This window comes from Natator depressus, chromosome 4 (assembly GCF_965152275.1).
Source record: "Natator depressus isolate rNatDep1 chromosome 4, rNatDep2.hap1, whole genome shotgun sequence".
Taxonomy (NCBI): Eukaryota; Metazoa; Chordata; order Testudines; family Cheloniidae; genus Natator; species Natator depressus.
Window position 1 is genome coordinate 38,972,592 of NC_134237.1, and position 15,293 is coordinate 38,987,884.

Below are 15,293 nucleotides of genomic sequence, written 5' to 3' on the forward strand. Positions count from 1 at the left end.
GCCTGTGTTAATGTCTGTGCAACGCTCACGGTGATCCACAAGCGCCTAGAGAAATACCCCTTCCAATTAACGTACTCGGTGGCTAGGTGATCTGGTGCCAGAATTGGAATATGAGTGCCATCTATTGCCCCTCCGCATTTAGGGAAGCCCTTTTGTGCAAAGCCATCCACAATGTCACTCATGTCTTTTGGAGCAGAATGCGATTAATGGCCCTGCACACTTCCGTCAACATGAGTCCAATGGTCGACTTTCCCACTCCAAACTGGTTAGCGACCGATTGGTAGCAGTCTGGAGTAGCCAGCTTCCACAGTGCACTCGCCACGTGCTTCTTCAATGACAGGGCAGCTCTCATTCTCGTGTCCTTGCGCCACAGGGCTGGGGCGAGCTCACCACACAGTCCCATGAACGTGGCTTTCCTCATCTGAATGTTCTCCAGCCACTGCTCGTCATCCCAGATGTGCATGATGATGTGATCTCACCACTCAGTGCTTGTTTCCCAAGCCCAAAAATGGCGTTCCACGGTGGTCAACACCTCCGTGAATGCCACAAGCAATCTCATGTCGTAGCTACTACACATGGCAAGATCAATGTCAAACTGCTCTTGCCTTTGTAGTTTAAGGAATAACTCCACTGCCACTCGTCATGTGTTAGTGAGAGCAAGCAGCATATTTGTCAACACTGCGGGATCCATTCCTGCAGACCGAAGAGGCAGAGCACGCAGTACACAAACTATTGAAAGATGGGGCCAAATGTGGACGGAAGCACAGGGATTGCTCGGATGTGAAGCAATGCATCATGGGGCACTGGGACAGGACCCAAGATGCCCTGCGATCCCCTCTGCCTTCCCACAACTCTTAGCGGCAAAAGAGGAAGAGATGCTCTGTGGGATAGCTGCCCAGAGTGCACCGCTCCGAATACCCATGCAAGTACTGCAAGTGTGAACACACTATTGCGCAAGCAGCAGAGGGTATGAACACACAACAGTGGTTTCCCTTCACCGCTCTCTGAGCGGTGATGTAATTACTGGTGATGTAACTCTGCCAGTGTAGACATACCCTAGTTCAATTATTAAAATGATGAGCATGAGTAACTGTAAAGACAAAGTCGGACAAGATGCTTAACCATATTATTTTTACTGGATGCTCTAATTATGGCCACATGTGAAAAAGGCTACTTTCCAAACCCTGGCAGTAAGAAATTAATAACAAAATAGTTTGCTAAGCATTGAAGTTATCATGGTGCAAAGAGTAAGCGAGGGCTTTAAAATTGAGGACACCAAATGACAAGAGTTCTTCAAATCAGTGTCAGCATACTCAGTGCCACTAGTATCCCAACTTCCAGAACTTCTCCATAAGACTGACAATGAAGGTTATGCCATACAGCATTCTCTGCCCCCAGTCTTACTCAGGGATTTCCTCCCCCCACCCCAATACCCTGCCCACCCCAGTTTTGTGAACTAGTTACGTGCAGTGTTGTCTGTTTAGTGATTATTTGGAAATCTGAACTGAAATTGAAACATTAATACACACTTTAAAAGCATATACAGTGTATGATAAAATATGTGTATCTGAAAAAGTATAATAGATTTGAAAAGTATAAACATAGACTATCTTCCTTATACAGCTGTTTTTTATGACAATGTCAGTGCATTCATTTCGGTGATGTTGGCCAACCTAATAGTTTCAAATTATGATTTGTAAATGAGCTCTCCCTGACTGCTAGTGATGACCTAGGGGCTGTGGGGAAAGGCCTCAGGACCAGATTTTATTTACATTCACACCTAATCTACCTAGCTATTCAGCAAACAGAGCTGCGTTGCCCAAGTGATAGATTTTGGCTGGGGTTGGGTTACAAATCACTTGAATGCGTGGGGGAGGGGGGAATGAAATGTTGTTATTCTTATTGTACGAGTAAAGGGCAGTAGAACTGTACTTAGCCTGGGCTGATTGAGGGCATCAAGAGAGAGGGTGGGGACAGGTGTTTTTCTTGATGGTCTGCCTGAGTCACAAGTACTATTTGACCTGCCCCTCTCCATTGTTTAAAGACAGAGCTGATTAGGCTCCGTAGATAGTCTTTTGTTTTGTTAAGTGACCACTACAGGTGAAATCAGGTCTAAGTGCTTAGACCTGCTGTGGGACAGTGTTTCTGTGGAAGAGACGGCCCAGTCTGCACTAGCAGCAAGGTTCCCCCACTGAAAGCTCAGCTGAAATCACTGAGAGCTGGGTGGAACCTCAAGAGACCAACTCGCAGAGGTCACAGTGGCAGGTGGCAGCAGGTGACAGCGCAGGGCCATTGGCAACAGAGCGATGGAGTGAATGGTGGCACAATGAACACCAGTGGCCAGAGCGAACAGTGAGCAGCTGGAGGAATGAGCAAGGTGCCTTCTTTCCCCCCACCTGGGAGGTGAACTCATGTGAAAGCACCTCTGAACTCTGAGTCTCCACTGACCAAAGACAACACCGGTGAGTGTTAATGAGGCTGTTAAGAATGCTGGAGACACAACACAGTTCAGGAGAACAAACATGGCTGTGGCATCATACTTGCTATCTAAGCACGAGATACCACACACTACAAACTGGAGGCCAATGTTAAGTGCATTGTCACTTGTTCATCCTGAAGTTGAACACTGGTTCTGGACAAGACCAGCAAATGCTCACTATCTTTCTGCAAGAAACTCAACTGACTGGCTAGAGGTATGTGGTGCAACAGTGAAAGACTCAACAGTTGAAAAAGTGAAGAACTCTCTCATCCACATTAAAAAAATTTGCATACATGGCTGATGAATGCACCAATGCAAATGGGCATCAAGTATTAAGTCATTGTGTATGTTATCTTCATGTCAGTGGTAGGGCAATAGATGCATTTCCAGATGTTCAAGTTATAGAAGACACATTGGCTGCAGCTGTGACAACCCACATCTTAGAGGAGTTAAATGCTGGTCAATTGGACCCCAAACAGATGGCTGCTTGTGCATTTGATGGAGCTGCAAACTTCTCTAGAAGACATGGTGAAGTACAAGCTTTGCTCAGAGAAAAGTGTAACCCTAATCTCTCCTATACACACTGCAGAGGCCATCTACTCCAACTAGCGCTAGTACGAGCTGCAGACTCTTCAAAAGACATTACAAAAGCTATAAATTTAATGTCTTCATTATATTTTTTTTTCAGCAAGAGTCCAAAAAGACTGAATATCTTGGAAAATATAGAAGATACACTGGGACTGAAGTTCAAATTAGTCCAACCTGGGAAAACCCTCTGGCTTTCTCATGAGCGATCCTTGGCTGTTGTCTTAAAATTATTCCAGCCATTATTACTGCTTTGGAAAGTATCTACCAAGATGGGATGGATCTAAGTAGTGAGGCTGGTGGATTACTTTTGCTACTACGTTCAGAGAAGACTATTGCCATTCTCTCCCTTGTAAGTCTACTTTTGAAACCACTTGTGTCATTAAACAATGTCATCCAGGCATCTGCTACAACAGTAGTAGATCTTTGTCCAGCAATAGAAGCTACATTTGGATCAATCAGAGAGCTACCCATTGAAAAAGTACTGGAAGAAGCAAAGACTTCAGTCCAGAAGTTGAGTAATGAAGGCATTTATATTGAATCCTTAAGTGAAGAGGACAAGAAGTGTTTGTTAAGACAACTGAAAAAGTACACAGACTTGATTCTTAAAAATCTACAACAGTGACTGATAGATTCTACTCAACCTCTACGTAGCTTTTACATAGAGGTCCTATAAAACACGGACAGTTGAGTGGAGTGAGGCACTACCAGCAATGGGGCTGCCATGTGCTCAGGGCAGAATAGAGAATTTGAACACAGAGTGGAATATCATACGATGAATGAATGAAGATTTGACTTCAACTTCTTTTTTTATCATCACTAGTGGCTTGACCCAATCTTTGTGTTATGTTTCCTGGGATGAAAGAAGTAGGAATTCATCTCGTTACTCCCAGTCAAAACAGCTACAGTTGAGCATTCTTTTGCCTCATTAAATAGAATTTTGTGTTCTGAAAAGTTGCCTTCTGCCTGATCATGTGAATGATCTAATGAGAATATCAATTAAAGGAATGGAAGTACCGGACATACGGGAAGCCACCAAAGATGAACGCACTGCATTCATCTTGTTCATTAACAGAGTTGTGTAAAATTATAACAAGAAACCAATAAGGATGTAGATGTAGTGCTTCATAGAAGGCTTTAGTAGCCAACTTTAATTTTTGTGATGATTTTTAAAACATGAGTTAAAGCTAATTGAATGGTCATGAAATATTTTTCAGTTTTTACTATGGTGCCATAGAGCCACCTTCACACTCAGGGTCTCACCCCTCATCGGTCCTGACCCTCCTCCACCCCTCTGTAAATTCGAACACCCCCCCCTAATGTCAATTCCTGGGGAAAACCCTGGTTATTACTCTTCCCCCTCCACCACCACCCATGCATGCATATTCATTATCAAAGTGCCCCAGGGTTACAATGTAAAGCCAAGGAAGTGATCTTTTCCCCAAGCAGGGACTTAAGTAACACTGACAGCAGTAATTAGATTTCCAGCACTTGTTAATCTTTTGAAAAGAGTTGCTTGTAATTCTCCTATTGATGAGAACTGTTAAACAATTGCAGTGTGGAAAAAAACAGATAATTATTCTGAAGGAATCATGTAAAAGTTGTTAGAAGTATATTTTTAATTCATTGTTACTACTTTCATTTTCATAAACTGGACCTTTTATTCTGAAATTCTCTAAATAAAACTATTAAGTAGTGGCTCCCAGCTAATTCAAACCTCTGTTACAGGAGGTAGCTAGCCTTAAATTTCTAAAAAATCTGAATGTGAGTGAATCATTGAGACACAAACTATTGCAAGCAATCAGAAATAGGAAGATATGTGTAAAATAGGCTGAGGAGTTCTTTCTCTGTCCAGTCCAGGATATATATTGATTTATGAAGGGTCCAGGACTGAGGTCAAGGGGAGTTTTGGCACTGACTTCAGTGAAAGTAGGATTTTACTGATCACTAAGAAATTATATTGTAAGATACCGAGGGCCTGATTTTCAGAAGAGCTCAGCACCTACACTTCTAACTGAAATCAACAGGAGCTGTGGGCGCTCATCACCTTTGTAAATCTGGCTCTCAGTGCAGTGGTTGAGAAGCTCATTCCAGGCTACGGTGTACTTCATAACTCCCCGAAAAAATGACTGATTTCACTAATACAGCATGGAGCAGGAGGATGTTACTGGGGAACTGGGGTGCATTTCTTGTTGGACTACAGATATAGGGAATATAATAATAAGCATTATTTAGCAAAAAGCAGCATTTAAGAAAAGCAGAGAAGAATATTTCATAAGGCATATGCTTGTCTGTTGTGTTACAGAGTCAGATGGCCTAGACCTTGGAAAGAAAATCAGCATCCCCAGAGACATCATGGTGGAGGAACTATCAATACCCAGCAACAGAGGTGCAAGGCTATTTAAGATGCGTCAAAGGAGATCTGACAAGTACACCTATGAAAACTATCATTATTTAGCAAATAAGCAAAGGAATGTGAGTATTTTGTATTACAAGTTTCTAAATACAATACAGTGAGACTGGTGTGGGGTTACCTATGATTTGCATGGTACTGATTGCAAGAATTATCTATAGCTTTAGGAAAAGATGTGAACTGAACCATGACCTGGAACAAGGCCAGTGTGAAGCACAAAGTGAGCTGTATCATTTTGTGGTCTTCTAGACAAATCAAAAAAGGCTCAGATCTGGGTGCTGCTTTTAGGTCCCACAGAATGGGACAACAAGATTCAAGGGCCTCAAGTTGAAAGTATTCACATCAAAATCTGTCTCAGGTCAGTAGTGACCAAAAGTCATTACCATGTGACAGCTGATTTAGGAATGGTGTAAGGATTACTTGTTAATAACAGCTGAAGGCTTTGAAGATGCAAAGTTCTATATAAACAGCAAGTATTAATATTATTATTGTTATATTACTATGAAAAATATGTTGCTGGTCTTATTCCAGTTCCTAGTCAGTAACATCACCTGTGCAATTGGCACTAATAGTTTTCCTTGCTGGCACTCTTAGCAAAGGAGTAAGAAATTAAATGGGCCATGGGGACAAAACTGCCCCTTGAGCTGGCCGCTAAGGAATAGGGTTGAGGCACATTGGCAGGGTAGTAGGAATTGCTGACTGGGAATCAGATGCTTCTATATTCTAATACTAGCTTTGACATTCATTCCTTCTGGGGTCTGGGGTTGTCAGGGTTCCCTCCCCACTCTGAACTCTAGGGTACAGATGTGGGGACCCACATGAAAGACCCCTTAAGCTTATTTCTACCAGCTTAGGTTAAAAACTTCCCCAAGGCACAAATCTCTATTTGTCCTTGGACTGAGGTATGCTGCCACCACCAAGTGATTTAGACAAAGAATCAGGGAAAGGACCACTTGGAGTTCCTAGTCCCACAAAATATCCTCCCAAGCCTACACCCCTTTTCCTGGGGAGGCTTGAAAAATAAACAAGGTGAGCACAAACCAGACCCTTGGGTTTGTAGGACACTAAAAACCCCAATCAGATTCTTAAAAAACAGAACTTTATTATAAAGGAAAAAAAAGTAAAAGAAGCACCTCTGTAAAATCAGGATGGAAGGTAATTTTACAGGACAATCAGATTCAAAACCCCAGAGGATTTCCTTCAAGGACAAACTTTAAAGTTACAAAAAGAAAACCAGGAATACACCTTCCTCCCAGAACAGAGAAAATCATAAGCCAAAACAAAAATAGGCTAACTTATTCTCTTGCTAGTACTTACTGATTCTAATGGAGCTGGATTGCTTGCTTCCTTGATCTGTGTCCGGCAAGCACACAGAACAGACAGACCAAAACCTTTCCCTCCCCCCATCCCCCTCCCCATTTGAAAGTATCTTGTCCCCTTATTGGTCCCTTTGGTCAGGTGCCAGCCAGGTTACCTGAGCTTCTTAACCCTTTATAGGGAAAAGGATTTTGTGCCTCTGGCCAAGAAGGATTTTATAGTACTGTATACAGGAAGGTTGTTACCCTTCCCTTTCTATTTATGACAGAGGTAATACACGTAACCTCTCCACCTTGTTTTCTACATTTGTAGAAATAGTGATAATTACATTTACAGATTAAACTTCACAACACACATGAGAGCTAGGTGAATTAGTTAGGGCTAATTAATCTACAAGGTTCTGAGCATTTCAGTCCCAGTCTAGCAAAACAATAAAACACATGCTTATCTGTAAGTGAGTGAGTAGCCCCACTGACTTCAGTGCTGGTTCAGGACCTTAATGAACTAAAGTCTGCATCTCAATTCCATGCATACTTCCCCACTGATTTCAGACAGGAAAGCATGTGACTGAGGAGCACAATTTGTCCCAGCATCTTTAAACTGCTTTGAAGATGAAGAGAGCTGTATCGGTATATATAAGTATAATTATTATTAATTAACCTAGAAAACTTTTATTGCTAAATAGCAATTCCCATCCCCCAACAGTTTTTAAAACTTACAAAGAGATTTTAGATGGTGGTGCTAATGCTTTTGGATCCAGTCCAACTGCTAGTGAATCAAGAATTCCATTGACTTCAATTGGAGTTGGATCAGATTCTTCATTTGGGGCAAGAAAAAGTGTGTGTGTGTGTGTGTATATATATATATATATATATATATATATATATATATATATATATAATAAAGTATTGATGTGACGTAGTATAACATTTTTATTGGTATGAGTATGGGATGAGTAGCACATTACTCAGGAGTGGCAAAGCACCAAGTGTCAAGGAAAACTATATATTGCACCACAGCATCGGGTATTTTGCTCTGAGAAGCTATTTTAGCAACTCTTTTACAATTGTAAACATGGGGGAGGGTGGGTACTATACTGAAGCCAGGTTGACTAAGTTACTATGAACTAGTCTCAGAAAAACAGAATTATTAGTACTAATAATTCATCAGAAAATAATGCCATTAAATAACAGTATCATCTGCTGGATTCCTGGAAGCTTTTGGCCCAGTTCATGATGTGGCACTTTGGGTAGCAGACCAGTAGAAGAGCCTTCCCTATTCCCCGCTGCCCATACTAATCAGAATGCTGAGGAAGTCCATGGCAATCAGAGAGTATAAGGTTATATTCATAAAAGGGGTTGAAATCCTCAATATCATGCCTGAACTCTCCAATATCTTGCCTTGTTACCTATTTAAGGAAGAAATCTTAGCTCTGGGATCTGTTATCGTTCAGAAGCCCCTGCCTTTTCAGCTCAATAAATGGACTTTGCCCAGAGTTGAGAATCTGTCCCAATATCCTGTCATAGACAAAAAGATAGATTTTATATCCAGTTTTTTGTAATGAGTAGAAGGAAAACAGCTGGTGACTGACTGGAGCTTCCAGATTTTCATTCACTCAGTCGAAATTAAAAAGAGGACTAGGACCAAGTTTTGATGTTTAGAAGTGCTGATTTTCAAAGATATTGAGTGCTTAGTACCCCTGAAAATCAGGCCATTTATTTAGGTCCTAAATGTAGATATAGAGTTGGATTTTCAAGGGCACTCAGCATTGGCCTAGCTGCTTCCACTAACGCCATAAGAGCAAAGTTATCTGAAAGCTGAGCACTTTTAGAAATCCCACCCTAAAGTGTCCAACTTTAGGCACCCAAGTTTGAACATTTTGACCTTATGGTTTAATATTTATTTAAGCTGAAAAATCTGAAGGCTGGAGTAAGATAGCATGGCTCCATTGAAATGAATGATTTACACTACCTGAGGATGTGGGCGTGACATTTTGAAAGCCTGTGGACCAGATTCACCAATACACTCTGGCTGATTTGCACTGCTCTGATAATGCAAAGCAGCCATAAAACAGATTTAATTGGCCAGTTCCTGAGGAAATATGCTGCTGACAGCTCCTTCCCCGGCAGCTGCATGTTAACTCCTTATGCAACAGGCAATAGGAGCTATGCAGCCAAAGTTAAGTCTGATACTAGCACCATAACTCACATAGGATTTCTGCTGTCAGTTCCTTGTTCTGCTCCCTCTTTGGTATTCTCCACAATGCAAGCTGAGCTGCAGCCATTCAGTATTCAAACAGACCCTGGGGAAAGGAGAGAATGATGCCTTTTTAGTTTCTACTGACCTCCCTTAAGTGCCAGTTTGGCCAGCACTTGTGTGGCCTTGATCTACTCTGTGCCTTAAACTGGAGTGGATGATTTTGCCTGCTATGATTAAAATGATCTTTGCAATATACCTTAGGAGCATTCTAAAATGTACTGACCTGATCAAAAACATTTCCTTTGTTTCAAGTTAAAAAAAAAAGTATTTGTTTTTTTCTATCTTAAGGAAATCCTACTCCAACACACTCTATATTTAAGTTCCTTTTAGACTGTCTCTCATTGCTAAAAATAAGTTACTGACTGTTTTGTTTTTGTTTTTGTTTTTTTTTTACAAGCCTCCGATTCTGTATTTAAAGAAACAATGATTAAGGCTTTGGATGTTTCCTTAGAACTAATGACCGAATGGGAGGTCGGGATAACTCCAGCCTATCAAAAATCTCCAAGAGGTGGCCTGCACTAAGGTTGTTGTGACTACTGTAAAACAAGAAAAAACATTCCCACAAAGGTGTATAGACTTTTTGTGTGGCTGATGTGTTTTCAATTGGTATACAAAAAGCATCTATAGAGACTCAATGGCTTTTATATTAACCCACCAGATTGCTTGAATCCTAGAATAGGAACGATGATCTAGGGCAGTATTTCTCATCCAGTGGGTTCGTGACCTGTGGGGAAGGGGAGGTGTCATGAAAGACAATCGGGGGGCGGGAGTCCTAAGGCATTGAAATTTTTATTGCAATCTAAACCAAAGAAAATCTTGCTCCCCCACTTCCCATACACACTTACCCTTCAAGGTCTAGTATTCTCTATCAGTCTCTTGAAACACAGACAAACCGAAATTATCTAGGCTTATCATTGTTATCATTAATACATTTTTTGCTCTTACTTTTATAGTACACGTGGCAGATTTCACAAACACCTTTGTCTTTGAATAAGGGGTCACCAACGTGAAAATGCTGAGATACACTGATCTAGTAGATAGGGTCCTGGACTAGGAGATGAGTTAAGTTCTCAGCTCAACACAGACTTCCTGTGTGACCCTGGGCAAGTCACTTACTGTATCCCCAACTCGGTTTTCCATCTGTAATATGAAGATAAGGCTTCCATACTTCAGAGAGTCAATAACATCTCTTGATATGCACGTGCTATCAATGGTATTTGTTTCTATTCTAATGCAGCGTAGTGAACCTATGCAGAACGTTAAAATGGAAACTAGCAGTGCTGAAGCTGGCCAACAGCACGCACCAATGACACCTCCTAATACACCTGACCCACGGAGCCCACCAAATCCCGAAAACATTGCACCAGGTAAAGTACAAACTATTGTAATTTGTGCATGTACTGAGTACTCAGCTATTTCAGAGCACAGAAAACAGTAGAGCATTTTGTTTACATGATCATTAATGGGATATTTATAAGGGATCAGCAAATTGATTCAAATGAGGTTAAAAGTACTTTAAAGAATTTATATGAATCTTCATTTTAAATGCAAACCAGAGTAGTTAACTTGCTTCAGTGTGGTTTATAAAAATCTTCATATACTTCTATTGTCTAGTTTCACACACAAGTGGAAATACATAGATAAGTTGGGAAAGGCTATTCTCATGATATCTATGAGCTAATTAATGCCATGAAACACTAGAAATCCCAGGAGACATTTAGTCTAATTAAATTTTCAGCCTGATTTCCAGGCCAAAGTATATTTGATAAGTTTGAATAAACATCTGGGGCCACATCATCACACCCTAAATCTGCATAACCCCATTGATCTGATCCTACCAATCTTAATTGTCTATCTGCTCCAAAATTTTCAGCCATCTGAGCTTCAGCATCACTAATTGTATTACAGCTTCTAAATGTGAATCTAAAGTCACTGCAGGTTCTGATTCAGCCCTTTATGTGGGAATAGCCGAGAGGAGAATTTGTCTCTCTGGTTGCAGAGATATTTTTCTGTTTTAAAGACCTTGGTTGCAAGGATCCTGTTTTCTTTATTTAAAGCCCTGAGCTACATGGAAGTCTAAAGACTAGAGCTGGCCAAATAATTTGTGACAAATAATTTATTCAGTGAATGTAGCTCTTTCTTCTGGTTGTGAATTATCCATAAGCAGGCAGAGGTTTTTACAAAGTCATTCTTTGTTCAACATTATTCAGTGCATGCATGTTTTGTGCAGACATTTTCCAGCCAATGTGAACTGGATCAATGCCACTCTATCAGTGATTGCTAAAAGTACTAAGAGCTTTAGTACACTGTGTATCCATAAGCCCAATACAATGTGAATGGGTGCAATTTCTGTTTCCAAAGTTGAGGTGTGATCCTTGAGCTCTTTGTCTGCAGAAATATTTGTCTGAACTCTGATTTTTTTCTGATTTGGAAACAAAACAGTGTTTTTTATGCTGAAATGGAGCAATAGTGTTAATGTAGAGAATTAGAAACCTAGTGAGGTAAAAAATTAGGAATAATTTTCCCTCTTCTTCCAACAAATAATTTTGGCTCAGATCTTAGGACAACCCCTTGCTGTTTTTAATACTCTCAACTATATACTAAGGGCTAGGTTCTGCCACCCTTACTCCTGTTGTGTAGCACCTAATTATGGAAGTAATCCCACTAAAGTAAATTGAACTACTTGTGTAGTAAGGTACTGATCAACAGGAGTAAGGACGTCAGAATCTGTCCCTCACTGATGAGGGAGAGAATGGGTCTGATTCTTCACTTGCTTGCATGGTGGAAGACAATGGAGAACCAGGCATACAGGATGGATTTTCAAAAGTGCCTAAGGGATTAGAAGCACAGGTCCCACTGAAAGGCAATTGGACTTGTGCTCCTAACTCCTTTTAGTGCTTTTAAAAAGCCCACCCAAAAATTAGTCTACAGGCAGAATTGAATTATTTTAACTAAAGGTTTAATTTTAACCTCATTTAGCTAACCCAGTGCAAGAGGCTATGTGGACACTGGTACTTTGGTTTAAACCAGCTTAAATCAACAAGAAACAGGCTAAACCAAAATAAACCACGCTTAAACCTAAATAAGAGCATCTACAAAGCCTTTTGCACTGGTTTAACTAAAGTGATACAAATCCCCTATGTTTGCTTCCTACTTCTTTGTAGTCTTGGACAAGTAACTTAACACACTCTGTTATTCAGCTTACCCTTCTGTTAAATGCGTATATAATAATTCTTAACTACTACATAGGACTGTAGTGAGAATTAAGGGTAATAAATATGTGTAATTGGCCGTTGAGATACTTGGGTGAAAAGTGCTACAAAATGCAATGTATGATTATAATTATTTATCCTTGATTTATTTCCATGAAGGATATTCTGGACCACTAAAGGAAATTCCTCCTGAGAGGTTCAACACTACTTCCGTGCCAAAATATTATCAGTCGCCCTGGATAGAAGCCATCAGCAATGACCCAGAGCTGTTGGAGGCTTTATACCCTAGACTGTTTAAGCCTGAAGCAAAGCCAGATCTGCCTGACTACAGGAGCTTCAACAGGTAATTTAGGAAGGAAGACGAATTTTACAGGACAGTAGAAACAGTTATGTGAAGTGGAATTTTTTTTTAACCAAACTATAGGGAAAGAAACTGGTTCATACGCACGCACACACACATGCGTGCATGCACATACACCAAAGACTTTAGAGGGGAAAGCACAATTAGTCTAAATCTAAAGAATGGATTCTAAAATAAGCTCTAGCATAAACAACACAAGAGGAAGGTCATAGTAAAAGACTAAGAAATAATTAAATAAAGAAGGAAAAGTAAGAGAAGAACACAATATCCAATGAAATGAGGAATTTGATGCATAGGTGCTAGAACTAGGGATGCTGGGGGGTGTTACCACACCCCCTAGCTTGAAGTGGTTTCCGTCCTATACAGGGTTTACAGTTTGGTTCAATGGCTTTCAACACCCCTACTATACAAATTGTTCTAGCATGCCTGACTTGATGGAATAAATACGACACAGCAAGGGCATGATCCAAAGCTTATTTGATCTTTCCAATGACTTCAGTGGGCACTGGATCAGGTGCTAAGTGAGCACTGTGCATAGGAGAGTTCTGGTTAGAGTTTGGTTCGTAAGCACTATAACAGGAAATATCAATTTTTGTTTCTTTATGTTACAATCCATAGTCAACAGATTTGTGTTTTAGGGTCTGATCCCTCAACTCTCACCTGCTGCCCTTAAAAGCCTGGAGAAGCTGAGAGCATTCAGCCCTCACAGGAGCTGTTCAATCACCTGAAGTATCAGACCCTCCATCATGTTTAACAGGCCATTGCAATCTCTGTCGACATCTTAAACGAAGAGATTTCAATTTTAAATCTGCAAAATATGGTCACAAAAACTAGGCACCCAAAACAAGGTACTGAGTGTGGAGCCAGCAGAGAGCTGAAAGAGAAGTTATTTACACGGTAGCTGGTGTACTGTGGTTTTCATTAGAACCTCGTGTTATGTTGACATTGGTTGGGAACTTGGAACTATTTTTGGGAGCTTTAAAAAACATCTAGACTGTGCCTCCCACTTTTATTCATATTGTGCACAATATCTTCTTTTATTAAAATCACAAACTTTTTTTTCTTAAATGGCTTCTGTTTAGCTCCCACTAAGCCAAACCAAAAAACCAGCCAAAAAATAAAAACAAACAAACCAACCCAGCTGTGTGGCAATCTGCTTCCATAGAAAACGAGAGACAGTGGGAATGTAGATCTGTAGGAAATTGTCAAGACCAACATCTACATTCAGGAGCATGGAGGTAAGCAGGTGGACCTAAAGTATGGGGGTGAGGAGGGGAAATACAGCTATCACATCATGGCACTGCATAGCCTCCCCTAAATCTGCCATGTTCCCCTCAGAAAATGATATGACAGATACTGACTGGAGAGCTCATGTGACCACAACTGCCACCATGGGAACAACAGCAGCACAGTTTAGCTATTATGATTACTAGCACTACAGAAAACCTGACAGTCACTTATAGATAGCAACTGAGTCAGATACATGCTGCCGTTGCTGGAAAAGGGAAGAACTAGGGGGCTGCACTGAAGCAGAATTGCTATAAACATGTGATCTGAGGTCTGGCTGATATCCAATGCTGTCTTCTGTAGATTTTCAGCTTCTCAGGGAGATAAGATTTTGTCCACTGCACATTTCTCATCGCTACCAGTCTTATTTTTCCACAAGGATGATGTGGTGTAACTGCATCTTTTGGGATACATATTCCTCTTTTGTGCATTTGTACATGGGAAGGGTCAATACCATCCCTGCTAACTGTTATAACAAATTGAAACCTGCCACTGAAATTCAGGTTTTGGTCTTATATTTGATCCAGAAAGTTTTAAACAGTGGAAATGGTAAATTCAAAATGCAAGGCAGAATGATGTAATCCTTCATATTTTAAATAAAAACATACCTTGTCTTATCTGGAAAAAAGCACCAAACTATGCCAGGCCTAGAGTGGCTGTTTGATGTGTATGATACCTTTATATTTATGACCTCTAGTCACTATTAGTGCAGAAAGTGTCTAGCTAATTGGTTTCTTTAATTACAATCCTGGGAACATGCAGTTGATAAAATATTTAATAGATGAATTGTGATGTCATAGTGACATCACTGTGTTAGCTAGTATCAGTCAGGGTTTCCAATCCCACTGTGTCACACCAGGAAGAACCACTTTCAGGATTTGGTAATGTACAGTGCAACCCATGTACAGTGCAACGCATAGGTACATTCACCATTAATCAGCAGAAGGAATAGGATTGATGGCATGCCTGGCATGGAACTCCAAACATAGTGTTCAAATTGTTCTTAGTACATTCAGCTATATTTGTTAAAATGACATTCTTTGATTTTAGAGACCAAATTTAGGATCCTTTCAGATCTGCTTGTTCAAGCACCACTACTAATGAAATCAATGTGACTTCACCAGAAGTTTTTCCTGACTAAGAAGTGAGTTAGGTTTGTTGAATAAGACTCAGACATAGATGACTTTAAATCAGGATTATTTTAGAGGTGTACTGAAGCTAGAAAAGGATTCAGAACTTTTTTGTGCGGAAATGTGTCATTTGCCCCTTCCAGCAATAGAGGGCTCAATCTTGACCACACATCAATGGGAGTTTAACCATTGACTCTAATGGGAGCAGGATCAGATCTCAGGAATTAATACAGCTAATGGTCTGATTTGG

The 15,293-nt window shown here is 40.5% G+C and overlaps 1 protein-coding gene and 1 long non-coding RNA gene across 5 annotated transcripts in view; one reads left to right on the plus strand and one right to left on the minus strand.

Moving 5' to 3' along the window:
* Window positions 1-9,097, minus strand: part of LOC141986369 (uncharacterized) — a 118,783-nt gene extending 109,686 nt beyond the window's left edge. Inside the window, exon 1 of one of the 2 annotated variants that reach the window (XR_012639260.1) lies at window positions 9,003-9,097. This is a non-coding gene — a long non-coding RNA (uncharacterized LOC141986369). Of the gene's footprint in view, window positions 1-6,794; window positions 6,839-9,002 lie in introns of those variants that run through there. The other variant, XR_012639261.1, reaches the window with a different exon arrangement.
* The window catches only part of MYOZ2 (myozenin 2), a 31,282-nt gene that overhangs the window by 6,595 nt on the left and 9,394 nt on the right, over window positions 1-15,293 (plus strand). The window contains exons 3-6 of one of the 3 annotated variants that reach the window (XM_074950800.1): window positions 5,370-5,539; window positions 10,291-10,420; window positions 12,425-12,608; window positions 13,709-13,733. In XM_074950800.1, the coding sequence (XP_074806901.1) occupies window positions 5,370-5,539; window positions 10,291-10,420; window positions 12,425-12,608; window positions 13,709-13,718 (494 nt within the window). In that variant the 3' untranslated portion in view covers window positions 13,719-13,733. Of the gene's footprint in view, window positions 1-5,369; window positions 5,540-10,290; window positions 10,421-12,424; window positions 12,609-13,264; window positions 13,287-13,708; window positions 13,734-15,293 lie in introns of those variants that run through there. The other 2 variants (XM_074950801.1, XM_074950799.1) reach the window with 2 other exon arrangements.